This window comes from Siphateles boraxobius, unplaced genomic scaffold, assembly GCF_051911475.1.
Source record: "Siphateles boraxobius isolate OS27281-9 unplaced genomic scaffold, OSU_SipBor_1 5, whole genome shotgun sequence".
Classification (NCBI taxonomy): Eukaryota; Metazoa; Chordata; class Actinopteri; order Cypriniformes; family Leuciscidae; genus Siphateles; species Siphateles boraxobius.
The window spans coordinates 30,052,629-30,068,444 of record NW_027509141.1 but is presented as its reverse complement, the minus strand read 5'-3'; the positions used below and the strand labels follow the sequence as shown (position 1 = coordinate 30,068,444).

At 42.0% G+C, this 15,816-nt stretch overlaps 1 protein-coding gene across 3 annotated transcripts in view; it reads right to left on the bottom strand.

Moving 5' to 3' along the window:
• cntnap5l (contactin associated protein family member 5 like) overlaps positions 1-15,816 on the bottom strand; it is a 101,769-nt gene that overhangs the window by 53,857 nt on the left and 32,096 nt on the right. For all 3 annotated transcript variants that reach the window (XR_013194906.1, XM_077203780.1, XM_077203779.1), the window contains exon 3: positions 6,245-6,438. Coding sequence is in view for 2 of the 3 variants with exons in the window: in XM_077203780.1 (XP_077059895.1) it covers positions 6,245-6,438 (194 nt within the window). In the remaining variant the exon portion in view is untranslated. The remainder of the gene's footprint in view (positions 1-6,244; positions 6,439-15,816) is intronic.

Sequence of the window (15,816 nt, the reverse complement as noted above, 5' to 3'; positions counted from 1 at the left end):
CCTTTTCTGTATCCATAAAATTTACTATTCATCAATACAGCATGAAACCCACTCACTCTAGTTCTTTGGATGGCTTTATAATGGTTCTCAATTGCTTTCTTCTCTCTCAAATGAACACAGGAGGCAAAAGTCAAGGTATAGATATAGATGAAAGCAAAATAAAGGAGCGAAAGTTACTGTACAGCTGTTGAAAAGGCAGGTGAGGGAGGTAGAGGGGGTCGTGGCTAGTAGGATTTAATTGTCAAATCGCACCACCTTCATGCTGTGGTGAGAATAAAATGCTTTGTGCCAGCAGGAATAAAACCTCAGCTGTACTCCAGGTCCCAGAAAGCTCTCACATAGATGGTGGGAAAGAGAGAGAGAGAGAGAGAGGGATATCTGCGCAACAAAAACTTCATGATAAAAAAAGAAGAAGAAGAAAAAAAAAACTGGCACAGCAGCATTTCTGAAATCATGATAAAAGAATGAACCATGACAAACTTTCTCTTTGCAGAATCACCACTGTATTTTACTGTTCTCTTCCATCCATTAGCCTCAACCCTTCCGTGCCAATAGATAATAATTTTTTCAAACAGTGTCATACTTCGCGTGTAGCCATACAGAGGTACATTAACAATCCAAAATCATTAACGCACAAATGCACAGTCAGAATGGGTTCATAAATACCATGTAGGAGGCAGAATCAGACCATTTGAATTTATATTGACTTACTGACTCACATGTTTACCATGATTAACATCTACTGTAGTAGCTGGTGGGCAGTAACGATGAGAAGACCCTTATCTAATGGGCAGCGTGTTTCGGTTTAGTCAAAGTGGATGACTGTATGTTGGCGTTAAACAGATGGCATCGGATTCTGTCTGTCTGGCTCACTGGCATCTGCTTCAGCTGGCATAGCAGCTCACCTTGGCACAGACTGGCACCTCTGTGAGATGGTTTCCTCCTCTGAATGGGTAAACAAGCAAAATTCAAGGTCTTATTGCCAGTGTGTGCCCAACCAGCTCAGTTTCTCTTTTCGCATGCATCTCCTTTTGGCCACACCATAGCTTACACCATCTCGGTTGGTGACAGACTTGATATTTCAAGGTGAAAATAAACCTGCTGGTTAATCTGGAGGCTGAACAAATGGATTTCTTTTGTATTTCTATGCTGAAACTTGGTCAACCAACCAACTGTTATTCATCATAGAAGTCACAGGTATGACAGGTATCACATGTGCATGTCTCTCAAAAGGGCTTGATTGTTGCACAAAAATGTATTCCAGCTAAAATTACTATTATGTCTTCCCAGTGGACAAATATCCATAATTAAAAATCTAAAATAATTAAGCAAATTAGCAAGATGTCCTTCAGAATAATTAATGTTCAATTCAATGTGTCACCAGCATTTTCACAGTGGACTCTGATAGGAGGGAATATTACGTATGAATGAATTCTAAGGATTCAGTTCATTTGGAAGAAAAGCAAGAACACAAGATTGATTGACATTTCTGGGAAATTTGACTTGCATTTTCTTTTTTAGTCCGAAGGAAAGTGAAATGTACTCAAAATAAGAGGATGTAACTCAATGCAAGTTGGAGATCAGATCTATTTAAATTTCTTCTCTGTGGAAAATCACTTCACCAAAACAAGCCACAAGAGAACTGCAGGATTAATTAACATAGCCTAATGAATCATTTGTATGTGCCGCATGCACTGACAGGTCTTAAGTGACCCAGAGTGTGTTTTATTGATCTCAGACAGGGAGAATAATTTATCAACATATTCCAAACAAAATTCCATCACTGAACACAGTTCATCATAATGCCTTGTGCTTCATTGCATCTTGCATCAATGCCACACACACGCCATTTAGATCCCTGTAATTTGAGTCAAAATATAGGCTGGAATATTTGACAGTCAAATGGAGTAAAAGACTCAAACTAAAAATATTTGCAGGTGACCCATGAAAAGTAGCACTGATCAACAACTCAACACATGAATTGGTTAGTAGCAATGATCATAGTCTTGAATTATTATGCCCATAAGCAGAAGTCAAGGTCGCTCTACAGAGAATCAGTGTTGCTATCATTACTTAAACGAAAATTATAAATGGTGCCCTGGCAACTAACTGAAAAAAATAAGTAGAAGTACAAAATTACTAAAACTGAAATAACAATAAAGCTAAATAGAAAAAAGTAAAAATAAAACATTTGTGCATTTTTTCCCCCTATTAAGTTAAAAAAAACAGCTAAAATGTTAACTACAATGATAATGAAAACTGAAAATGAAAACTGAAAATAAAAATAAAAGCTTAGGTAACACTATTTTAATGGTCCCCTTTAGACATTCTACTGACTATAAGCAACTTTGCAACTAAACATCAACTAACTCTCATTAGATTATTAGTAGACTGATCTGCTTAATATTTGCTAACACTTTATCAGGGCTCTCAAGTCTCATGCATTGGGCGTGAGACACACGCATTTCAACCCGTTCACACGCTCACACGCCACACCTTGTATTTCTCACGCTGAGGAGTAAGGGAACTTGTCCCGCAATACAATTAATGGACGAGGCGCAGGCAAACGGAGGGAAGTTTTCTGCCGAGTTCATAGCATCTGTCTCGAGTTATACAGAGTTAAATGCTAGCTACCAGCAAATCAGAAATTAGAATTAGTTGTTTCCGGGTAAATTATGTGTTCCCGCTGCAAGCACGTTCGTTACTAGACAACACGCGCACACACGGAGTGGAAGTTGAAAGAGCACGATCTGATGAATGCGGTTTGCGGACATCTTCATTTATTTTCTATTTATTTTTAGCATTTTGATTTTACGATTCCTGGACGATATCTCTTGCCTGTGATCAAAGACAGTGAGAGCTGATGTTGAGGAGTATAGCCAAATTCGTGCTAAATTATTTTTGATGCATTCAAAAACTCTCCAACTGCTTTTAAAGGGGTCATCGGATGCAAAATACACTTTTATATGGTATTTGCAAATAAATGTGTCTTTGCAGTGTGTGGACACAATCACCATGCAATGAAAAAAATCCATTCACTTTTTTTTAATCCTCAAAAAGTTGTTGCTAATTATCATTTAAAGAGACATGCACCGAAACGGGTCACTGTGAACAGAGCTGTTTTTGAAGAGGTAAAAAGGGTGTTATTTTACACAACCATTGAGAAATTTTAACCAAAAGAATCATACCAACTTGTGGAAAATGGGCATCCGATGACCCCTGTAAAGGTGACCGGTTTGGGTCTTGACATACATGCTCAGGGCAAGTTGTTATGACACAATGTTATGTACATTGAGCACTGATGTTCAGTTGACTTGTTTGGGGTCAAATTTATTTGTATTTTTCAATAAATTTTTATTTTTTAAATATAACTAGTTATTTTATTTGGATGAATTTGTCTTTTTATCAGATTTAACAATTGTTATAATTTCCATTTGTGCTGGTCAATTATGAACAATAGGCAAAATTGAACTGCTAGCAAAAATTGAAGCGAATTTGGTTGGGTCGAGGGACCGCTGCTGCAAATATTTGGGTGGCTGCTCCCCTAAATCTCACTCTAAACTTTTGATAAAACTTGAGAGCCCTGCTTTATTTTGATGGTTCCCTGACATTCTACTGACTATAAGTTACTTTGCAACTTATTCTACTAATCTGAACCCTAACACCTAACCTAACAGTCTACTACAGTCAAATATTACTCTAATGAGAGTTAGTTATAGTTAGTCAGATGTCTGAAGTGGACGATCAAAATAAAGGTATTTCAAAATAATAAATATTATGATAGTACATAATGCTAAAATAACACTGCAGATACTGCAAATACATTTCTATAGATACGGATAAAAATTATATATTCTTATTATTGTCTTCTCTAAAAACAGTGTTTATGAGTGTGTCAAGCTCTTCTAGGGTTGTCAAGGTACAGAAATTCAGCAGCACTTGTACAGTGCTTAGCATAAGTGAACACACCCATGCTAAAGTTGACTAAAAAGAGGAATAAAAATTAATCTTTTGGAAATTGATCTTAATTCCTTAATTAAAAAAATGAGGAAAAATCCAACCTTTAAGGACACCAATTTTCTTTGTGAATGAATAATGTATCATAAATAAATAAATGTTCTTCCTTAAAATACAGGGTGCAAAAGTCAGGACACTATGTTAAATTACCATACAGCCAGGCAGATTTTTATTTTTAAAGGCCAGTTATTTCATGGATCCAGGATACTAAACATCCTGATAAAGTTCCCTTGGCCTTTGGAATTAAAAAAGCCCCACATCATCACACACCCTTCACCATACCTAGAGATTGGCATGGTTTTATTTCAGTTAGCCTAATAGCTGGTTTGATTTTTCATTGAGAGATGATCTTATGGAAAGTACCCCATGCCAATCTCTATTTTAATTAGTTTAATATAAAATTGGTGTCCTTAAAGGTTGGTTTTTTCCTCATTTTTAAAATTATGGCATTAAGATCAATTTCCAAAAGATGATTTTTTATTCCTCTTTTTGGCCAACTTTAGCATGGGTGTGTTCACTTATGCTAAGCACTGTACAGTCCTGTTCCGCATGCACATACTATTTACTTATTATGGCAATTACAATAACTGGTTTATAACTAGGTAATAACCCTGAACCTACCCCTATACCTGACCCATGTAGGTACCTTATATTACCAGTACTTTCTTGGGTGGCTACACTGTAAGTACACTCTAAGTTCATGTACTGTCAAATAAATTGCAACCAGAAATTCATTAGTCTGTACCAATACCAGTAAAATTTCATTGTTCTCTGTAGCGATTTTGGTACCAGAGCAAAAACTGTTGAATTAAGTACTTTAAAAAATGGTGTCCAGTTTTGTTTCATCCATTGGTTATCACAGTCAATCATTGCGGTTTTCGATTAAATTGTGCGATTAAATATGGTTTTCAACCCAGAAAATTTGCAGTGTACTTAGCAGCATGAAAAACAAAAATTGTATTCAAATTGTGAATGGGTAATAAACAGAAAACAATCACTTTATAATCACTAAGGCTGTCAATGAGCGTGTTTACATGCATGTTCTAACCCCAATTATGTTTAATAAGCCGACAATGCATGTGGTCATGTAAACACGTAAACCCGTTTTCCTTTATCAGAGTAAAGTCAAAAACGGCTTAAGCATAAACTATATTTTTGGCCCTTCAACCCAAATTCTCCCGGCATGTAAAAACATTAACCTGCGTTCTCTCGGTTATTGAAGTGCACATATGTAAAATTCGCCAGGAAAGAACCCTTACTGCAGAATTAAGCGCATCCAAAGAGCGAGCATTTCGCTGTGGGGGATGAGGAAATATCTCAACTAACAACTAATAAACTCTTTCCTGACCCAAGAAATTATTAAAAACAAATAGTTATCATCAGTTAAAATTCTGAATCTGTAACTGCATGAGAGGATAATATGAGTCTTTAAGTTTCCCGTTTACATGTTGGAACACTCTTCAGTTTTAATGCTTTATTTAACATCACAACAGACATAACAAATGGAATACTCAGTCAGATACACGAATGGTTACATTTTGACATCACTACTGGGAAATAAATAAATTAATTAATAAAGTCTTGTAAACACGGATTACTTGCATTGCTGGGTTATCAGTAGGCATGTAAACCAGGACAATGGGTTATTTCAATAAGCTGTTTTTTGTGAGTTATCAGCATTTTGTTGTTTACGTACTCAATATCTAAAGCACAAGTTCACTGAATGCTGCCTTCTTGCGAAAACTCTTACTTGTACAATGAATCTCTTATTTACATTGTGTTTGTACTTTGTTGGTTATAATGAAAGGATTCACAAGTGTGCGTTCGTTTTCATCGGTGTGTTAAGAAGATTCTGACTAACTTGCTGACTGAAACCACTAATGTCATTGCGTTCACATCCTCAACAGATGATTGTGATGGGCTACAATGCTTATGAAGAAACGCTGTAAATATGAACCTTTGACCCTCAGAGAGCGTTCAAACAAACACAAATGAGAGCAGCGTCTATCAGCAGGTACTGAATATAGCAGGTACTGCAGAAAAGTTGATACCGTCAATTTGTTTTTAGTACCAACTGGTATGCTATGTAAATAGTCTCTTCTATTTAGTTATGGTTGCTATGGTTTCATTTCTCGCTTGTGCTAAAGGTTTCTTATCATTGGGGTCCCATTATTCAAACAATGCATAATAATGTCTAGGCAATGTTCCAGAGATTAGCTAGACTCACCCATATCACATCCTCTTGTCTATATGGTCTCCAGGTTCGTCCAGAATCACTATACTGTAGCTGGTAGCGGGCCACCCAGTCAGAGCTGCCCCAGCGACCCTGGGTAGCAATAGATGTGACTTTTAACCTGTCCCGTAGGTCCAGCTGTAGCCAAGGTTGTTGGTCTTCTCCATTCGGAGACCAACCCCCATCACCTACAGGGACAGATCAAGAGCCAGTGATTAGAATAAGAAAAAAAGTGCAGAGGAAAGAAACAGAGTTTAAGCAAGATTTCACACTCCTGTTCATCATGCTGATAGGACTGAAGCTTGGTGGTCAGAGAAAAAATTAATTAAATTTGTTCCAGTAGTTTTGTGGCTCAGTCTCTCTCTTTTTGGAGATAGAAATCGACAATCCCTAGAGGAGAGTTGACAGACCTCAGTGCAGTATAATATTACTGCGGTTAAAAAAGGCAATTTGGAAATTACACAGCATATTTCTACACTTGCATGTCTTACTGTAGTTTTTCTAGTTGCATGGTTTTCTGCATCTCTTGTTTAGAACCGAGTAAACATAAAAGCAGGTCTCACACACACTTCACAGAATTCTTGGAAATATTTGACCACCCATGCAGACCTACGGAGTACCCACCTCCTTTTCTTTTTATTTTGCCAGAATTCGGCAAGCAGTACCTGCAGGAAGAATGCTGGCAGAGAGGACAATCTATAAATCAAGCAAGCGGTATATTAAAGGAGTTGTGTTTGATTTCTGCAAGAGGCATGATAGCAAAGAAATGGCACACACCTTGGAACCACAATAAAGAACACTGCCCATGTTATCAAATATAAAAATTTGCCGAAAAACTGCAGCCTGTAAATATCTGTGAATCTGCCAAAGAAATTTGCTTATGTCGTTCGATATGTATTGTCCACAAAAATATCATATTTATTGTTTTAATGATGCATTCATATTTTGAGTTACATTGAAGACACAACACTGTCAACAAAAATGTTCTAATTAAACCACAGCACAACTGTTTTGTGTCGCCAAGAAACACACAGCAGTGTTTGGATACTGAAAAAATCAGTGTTTTGAATGGATCAGTTTAATGAATGATTCAATGATAGAATGAATCTGCTGTTTGAACCAACTGTTCGAATGTATTTTTTCAATAAACTGTTTGAGTGAATGACTCAATGACTCAATTCATTAAGACAGTAACTTGCGGCCACCTGCTGCCGGTTTTAGTTTCATATTTAAAGTACTGTTTTATTTTTCGATTTAAGCAGTTGTAAATGCATTCAATCCACCTCTGAGCTGCATTAAAAAGTCTGTGTAAATGCCACTTCAGATGCAGCCTTTGTGCCACTTCTGCAGTGCAAATATGGAAACAGATTTAATTTGACTGGTAACAGTGTCTTATTATTTTAATTGAATTTATTGATTAAATGTAAGAATTTGACAACAAAGATTATGCATCCATTTAAAAATAATTATTACAATAATTACACTATAAACGTAAAAGTCCCCTATGAAATCAGTTTAATGGGTCAAATATTGCATTTATTTCTATTACTGCTGTGAATTATTCACTGCACAGAATATCTAGAATATGAAAAGCTACGGGAGTCAGCTATGCATGACAGGCATAATCCAGTCAAGGTGATAGCACAACACCACTGAGCAAAATATTGTCTAATTATCATTATGGTTAATCATTTGTGTCAATATCGCACACCTCTAGCTCAAGTTGCTTTTAAAGAGGACATAAAGCTGGTGTGGAAAAAGGAAACTCTCAAGGTCAGGTGTGACAGGGTTGCCTCGGGGCAAGTCAGAACAAGATGGTAGGATAATAAATGCTTCATCAGTGCTGTTCACTGCCTAGGTACATATCTGTAAAGATTTTCACACAAGGTCAGGGTGAACACTCTGAGCTTGTTGGATTTTACTGGGCTCCACGAAAAGGCAGATAAGATTCTTTTAGTATGTGCATTCAGAAAATTTATTTTTTAGCATGGGCGGTTTGTTTAATTTATTAAATAATTTCCAACATGACATAAATAACAGGCACAGACTTAAATGACAACTTACAGATCTTGTATTCTAATGACAATCAGAGACAGATAATAAATAGATGGATAGATCTAAAGATAACATTTGGTGTCTGCACACGTTTGGATCAGGGTGGCAGTGACTGGGAACGGGCTGCCTGTCTGTGTCTCACAGTGAAAGAAAACCTCCTGCTGTTACTAAGAAAGAGGCATGATGAGAAAAAGAAATGCCTCGGGGGTGACACGGGCAAGCCGCCATCGTAGCCCCATTTATTACCGCTGGAAGACACTGTTAATCCAAAAAGTTACGAATCTACTACCAAGTTTGGTATTGTGATCATTTGCGAGTACCACCAAGCATCATACGGAAGTTCTTGGAGTGTGTTTGGCCCATGAGGTCAAACAACTTACAGTACAATGCACAAAACAATACTCTCAAAGGGCCTCAACAAAAGCTGGTATTTCTGGCATGTCTATACTTAACTGCCTAATTGGCTGGGGAGTTTTCTCAAGTGCTTCTTCAGACTGTAATCAGCTGCTGATTGTTAGGTTGCATTAATCAAACTGCTCTTCACTTCCCTGAAGTAAAAACCACAACCCGTTTGCTTAGTCATAATTTATACAGCCCTCTTGTTATATACCTCGAATTTTGCCAAAGCTCAGTTTGGCAAAATGCTTTGTTTGTGGGTGTTTTAGGATCATTAAACAAATCATGAGCAGCCATTATACTCCTTCTGGGTTTGATTCCCGATGGTTTTTGGGGATGTTGTTGTTCTGGAAACCTGAACCCACCGGCATTTCTGATGAAAAGGGATACAGTTCACCCAAAAATAAAATCCAAGTTGTTCCATTTTCCATGTGCCAAGCCATGTTCCACTTTTTTCAATTAGGACTGACTTTTCTGTGTCCAAAATCCCACTGAGATAGATCTCAAATCAAAATATCATATTTTACGTACCACAGAAGAAAAAACTCACACAGGTTTGGAATGACTTGAGGGTTATGACAGAATATTCATTTTGGCTAAACCTTCCTTTCACTTTCACTTCACTTTCATGTAAGAAAAATCTTACACCGTGCCCTAAGCAGACCCCAGATATAACACGACTACAAGAAGTGACACAATCAATCAAAATCACAGCCAATTAGGAGAGTGTGTGGGCGGAGCCTCTCTGCAAGCGCACTGCACTCACAATGAAATGAATAAGTAAATAGGTTATAAAATTCATATTTATTACACCTTATAACATTTTTAAAACGACATACTGAGAGACTGAAATAATCTTTGTCATAGAATACACTTGATTGTTCACAGTTTGTTCACAGTCTCAGGTGAATTATTCATTGTAGCTTTCAGTACGGCTATAAAGGTCACGCGAAATGATATTTGTGTGATATGCTGATGATATGCTGTGTAAAATGTAAGGGATGATGCCACCCTTCTGGAACAATGTGCATTTACGTTTAAATTGTAACATATTTAATGGCATGAAATTACAGTGTAATTAGTGTTAGCTCACTTTTTTCAGTGCATTAGGTGAGGTAAACTGATGTTAGTGATTCTCATTTCTTTATTGAAACACAAAAACTGGTACCGTTTTGGAGAGAAATAGGTTATTTTTTAATTTCTCTATTTAACCCATCTCATGGTGTGTGATACTGAACGTCTCGGTTACGTATGTAACCCTAGTTCCCTGATAGGGAACGAGACGCTGCGTCAAACGCTGCGGGAACGCCCCTGCGTTGTGCGTCATGAAGCACGTATGGAATCAGCCCAATGGAGAGATGAAACGTCATAGGCGGGTGACGTCATCGACCAGGAAACTATAAAGCACCCCAAAAACACAAGCGCATTAGCTTCTGATAGGCTTGAAGGAAGCGCTAACGGGAGTGCCGGGAGTATGGCGGAGCGACGCAGCGTCTCGTTCCCTATCAGGGAACTAGGGTTACATACGTAACCGAGACGTTCCCTTTCAAGGGAACTTCGAGCTGCGTCAAACGCTGCGGGAACGCGAATACCCACGTCGCCATAGGACCAAATGACCGTCATGTGAGACTAGCGCACAGAGGACGAGAGCACCTGTGCCCCAGGGGTAGAGCTTAAGTCTAGGTCATAGAACTTAATAAAAGTATGCGGTGAAGACCATCCAGCCGCATCACAAACATCACTCAGGGAAACCCCCGACAAAAGAGCTTTAGAAGCAGCCATACTCCTGGTAGAGTGAGCTCGGACAACCAAAGGTGAAGGCTGGCCAGCCGACTCATAAGCAAGTGAGATAGCCTCAACCACCCACTTGCTCATTCTCTGTTTAGACGCCGGACACCCTTTCCTGGGTGGCCCGAAACATACAAAAAGTTGTTCTGATTTCCTCCACAGGGCAGCTCTGTGGACATAAGCGTCTAATGCCCTAACAGGGCAGAGTGAATTAAGTTTCTCCTGGTCCGATGACATAAATGGAGGAGGACAGAAAGCCTGCAGAACCGTAGGTCTAACAATATTAGTAGGAACCTTAGGAACGTAACCTGGTCTAGGATGCAGAAAAGCTTTAACCATGCCAGGTGCAAATTCCAGGCACGAGGGTGAAACCGACAGAGCCTGCAAATCTCCGATTCTTTTTAGTGAAGAGATAGCAAGCAAAAAGATAGTCTTAAAAGTGAGAAACTTCTCGGGAACTTCTTCGATAGGTTCAAAAGGAGCTAGGGAAAGACCTTCTAATACAATGGCCAGATCCCAAGTCGGCACCCTCGTACGAACTGCTGGCCTCAGCCTCAAAGTGCCACGGAGGAAACGAGTTATAAGCGGGTGTCTCCCAAGAGAAACTCCACTGAAAGGGACGTGGTAAGCAGCTAGTGCCGCCACATACACCTTTAGTGTGGAGGGGGATAACCCTGTGGAGAAGCGCTCCTGCAGGAATTCCAGCACTGCACCCACTGGGCAGTTAACTGGGTCCTGCAGGTGTTCTCCACACCAAGAAGTGAAAAGTTTCCACTTCAAGGCATAAAGCTTCCTCGTGGATGGAGCTCTGGAGTTAAGAATGGTCTCAACAACCTCGGTTGAGAGACCGGAGTCTATGAGCTGGGCCCCCTCAGAGGCCAAGCCCACAGTTTCCACAATTCTGGGCGGGGGTGAAGTATCGTGCCCCCCGCCTGGGAGAGTAGATCCCTCCTGACCGGGAGCTCCAAAGGAGAACCGTCCAGGAGAGAAATCAGGTCCGCAAACCATACTCGGGCCGGCCAGAACGGGGCTACTAGTAGTAGACTGACCCCGTCCCGGCGGACCCTCTCCAGAACTCCTGGTAACAGAGCAATCGGGGGAAAGGCGTACAGACGTGACCTCGGCCACGGCTGCACCATAGCATCCAACCCCAGGGGGGCTGGAAGAGTGATGGAGAACCACCGATGACAATGAGTGGTCTCCTTGGAAGCGAATAGGTCCACCTCGGCGCGACCGAAACTCAACCAAAGGAGCTCCACCACCTCGGGGTGGAGTCTCCATTCCCCTGGCCTCGGCCCCTGCCTCGACAGGGAGTCTGCTACCACATTCAAATACCCAGGGAGATACATTGCTCTCAGAGATAGTAGCTTCCCTTGGGACCACAGGAGGATCTGACGGGCCAACTTGTAAAGCCGGCGAGACCGCAGGCCCCCCTGATGATTTATATAAGAGACCACCGACGTGTTGTCTGATTGAACTAACACATGATGGCCTCTCAGGTCTGTTAGGAAGTGTTTCAGAGCCTGAAACACAGCCAACATCTCTAGACAATTTATGTGCCACGAAAGATGATGATCCTGCCACAGACCTTGGGCTGGGCGACCACTCATGACCGCCCCCCACCCTGTGAGGGAAGCATCCGTCGTTAGCGTTATGCGACGACAAAGAGCCCCCAGCACAGGACCTTTGGATAGGAACCAAGTTTCTCTCCACATGACCAGAGCACGAAGGCAGCGCCGCGTGACTTTGAACGTGCGGAGCGGATTTCCCCTCGGGGAGAATCCCTTGGTCCTGAGCCACCACTGTAGCGGTCTCATGTACAACAGGCCGCAAGGTATAACGTTGGACGCTGCTGCCATCAGACCCAACAGTCTCTGAAACTGCTTGACAGTGAGTAGCTGGCCTAGCTTCACTTGTTTCACAGCTGAGAGAATCGAAGCGATGCGGGTCGGAGAGAGTCGCGCCCGCATCGATACCGAATCCCAAACGACACCCAGAAAAGTGGTCTTCTGGGAAGGAGATAATACACTTTTCTTTGCGTTCAGCCTCAACCCCAACTTTCTGATATGAGCTAGGACGACATCTCGATGCCGAACCGCCATCTGCTCGGTCTGGGCTAAAATCAACCAATCGTCGATGTAATTGAGAATACGAATGCCCTGAAGCCTCAGAGGCACTAGTGCTGCATCCATGCATTTCGTGAAAGTGCGGGGAGATAAAGCTAGGCCAAACGGAAGAACCCTGTACTGGTACGCCTCGCCCCCGAAGGCGAACCTCAGGAACTTCCTGTGTTGTGGAAGGATGGACACATGGAAGTATGCGTCCTTCAGATCTATCGTGACAAACCAGTCCTCGGACCTGATTTGAGACACGATCTGCTTGATAGTGAGCATCTTGAATTTTAGCTTCCCTACCGAGCGATTCAATATGCGCAGGTCTAAAATTGGACGCAACCCCCCATCCTTCTTTGGAACGATGAAATATCGGCTGTAATAACCTGACTCCAAACTGGGAGGAGGAACCCGTTCTATAGCCTCTTTTTGAAGGAGCGTTTTCACCTCTTGTTCCAATACCAGAGCCTGCTCGGGGCCCACCACTGTGTGCAGAACCCCTCTGAATTTTGGTGGACGACACCTGAACTGGATAGCATAACCCTTTTCTACTGTCTGCAGGACCCAATGAGATATTTTTGGAAGGCTTTTCCACTCTGCCAGAAATTCTACTAAGGGTACCAGCCTCTCGAGACTGGCCTCTGGTGTAACTTGAGCAGCAGACGCAGCGCCCTGTAACGGCGCACCGGCAGGGAACAACTGGTCTGACCGCTCTGAGACCCTCCTCAGAGGGAGCGAGCGTCCCTCGGGAAAGCGCTCGCTGGGATCGTCTGTGCCCCGGCATAAAGGCGGGGTTGGCAGAACGAGCCCCTGAGGGCACCGAGGAGGAATGGGCACCGTAAAAAGAGGTGAACACCTTTCCGCCTCGGTGGGGACCACCCTCAGCATCCTGAACGGCTTGGCGTCAGGACTTCTTCTTAGCCGAAGCCTTCTTAGCCAATATAACTGTCCTCAGATCAGTTCTACTGGGAGAAGGCTTCGGCTGAGAGTGTCGCGGCTGAGCCCACTGTCCAGCAGGGGGAGCACGAGACGCGACACTCTGCCTCTGCTGCGCTCTATGTGATGAGCTCGAAGACGGCCGGGGCTGCTCCCGCCCAGCAGCCCCAGGGACATGAACTTTAAGGGGAAGAAACTTTTTAAAAGCTGCAGTTTGTTTCTTTTCTTCTTGGAATTTATCGATAACTGAATTCACAGCATCACCAAACAACCCCATGGGAGAAAGAGGAGCATCTAAAAGAAAAGCTTTTTCTCTCTCTTTAATATTAGTCTGATTTAACCACAAATGTCTTTCTGCGGCCACCAGAGCTGCCATAGAACGACCCATTAATTTGGCCGATTCTCTGGTGGCACGCAGGGATAAATCAGCAGCCTGACGCAGTTCACGAACTACGTCAGTACTGACCTCCTCACTCTCACTCATGTCCCTTAGCAGATCAGCCTGGTATGCCTGCAAGATTGACATAGTATGCAGACATGACGCAGCCTGACCTGCTGCCGAATATGCTTTACCCACTAAAGCCGAAGTGTTTCTTAAAGGCTTGGTGGGTAATGCCGGTGCCTTAAAAGATGATGCTGCTTCGGGGGAGAGATGGCTCGCAAGCGTCTCTTCCACACGAGGCAAAGCACCATAACCATGAGCCTTGGCTCCCATAATATTAGCGTATGTTGAAGTCTGGGGACTAAACACTCTATATGACACCGGTTTTCTCCATGATTTCGACACCTCGGTGTGGAGATCATGGAAAAACGGCAGGCACCGGCGTGGAGGCTGCACACGTGACGGCAAAAATCTCTCATCCAACTTTGATTTAGAAACAGACTCCTGTCTAGTCACTGGCCATTCAATATTAAGTTTTTCAACAGCTCTTGTTAACACCTCCATAAGCTCATCACTCTCAGGAGTGTGGGGTGGCGAATCCTCCACATCTCCCTCAACACTAACAACATCAAGTTCCTCAGAACTGGATAGCTGCAGCATTGGTGCCTCAGCCCGAGCGGAAGAAACCGCAGCGCGTGCTTCCGAACCCGGGACTGAGGCACTGGATCTCACAGGTGAAGGGAGAGATAAGGCAGAGCCCGTCTCAAACCCCGCTGTGAGATCCATCTGCGATCCCCACGATAAGCGCCGCCGCTCTGCCTCGGCAGAAGCGGGACCCGAACCGCGGGGAGCGCGCACCGAACCGCTCTCCTCAAAGAGCGACCGGCGGGAGCGGAGCGTCCTTAACGGCAAACGCTCGCAATGCTCACAGTCTGCTCCCTCGAGAGCAAACTGGGCATGCTGAACTCCCAAACAAACAACACAAAGATCATGTGTATCCCCGCTCGTTAAATAACGCGAGCAGGGAGGAACACACTTTCTAAACTGCTGTTCGTCCGCCATAATCTCTCAATATATATATATATAGGGATAAATTGTTTGTGTGGTGCAGGGTATGTAAGACAGACAATATCACACAGGGACAGATTCACATGTAGCGCGACTGAAAGCACAGAAGCTAATGCGCTTGTGTTTTTGGGGTGCTTTATAGTTTCCTGGTCGATGACGTCACCCGCCTATGACGTTTCATCTCTCCATTGGGCTGATTCCATACGTGCTTCATGACGCACAACGCAGGGGCGTTCCCGCAGCGTTTGACGCAGCTCGAAGTTCCCTTGAAAGGGAACTATCGTTTGAGTTTCTAAAGGTTTTTGAATTCTTTGTCGTTATGAACATTGATTTATTATGTGCAATAATATGATTTAAATGGTGATGAGTGTACTGTTTTGATGCATTTTAAAAAGATGGATGATAGATATTCTTCAATCTTTCTGACAAAGAACAAAAGATAATGTGAATTACAGTATGTACAATGTTTTTTTTATGTATTAATTGTAGTGCACAGTGTTTATTATAAAGGGGTAGAATCCGCATCTCAGTACTCACTACTCATGAGTACTTTTAAATAAGCTACTTTTTTACTCTTACTCAAGTTGTTTTTTGGACAAGTACTTTTTACTCTACTCACACTACATTGTTTGGAATGTACTGGTACTTTTACTTGAGTATGTTTTTTCAGTACTCTTTCCACCACTGGTTATAAATAAGTTGCATATGTCACTAGAGATTTATGTTTGTTTATGTGTTGTCACACTTAAGAAATGGCTTCTAAAATATTTTCAAATCTTGCTTTAGGTACAGCTAATCACCAGAACTTTTCACATCAGTACTGTGAAACC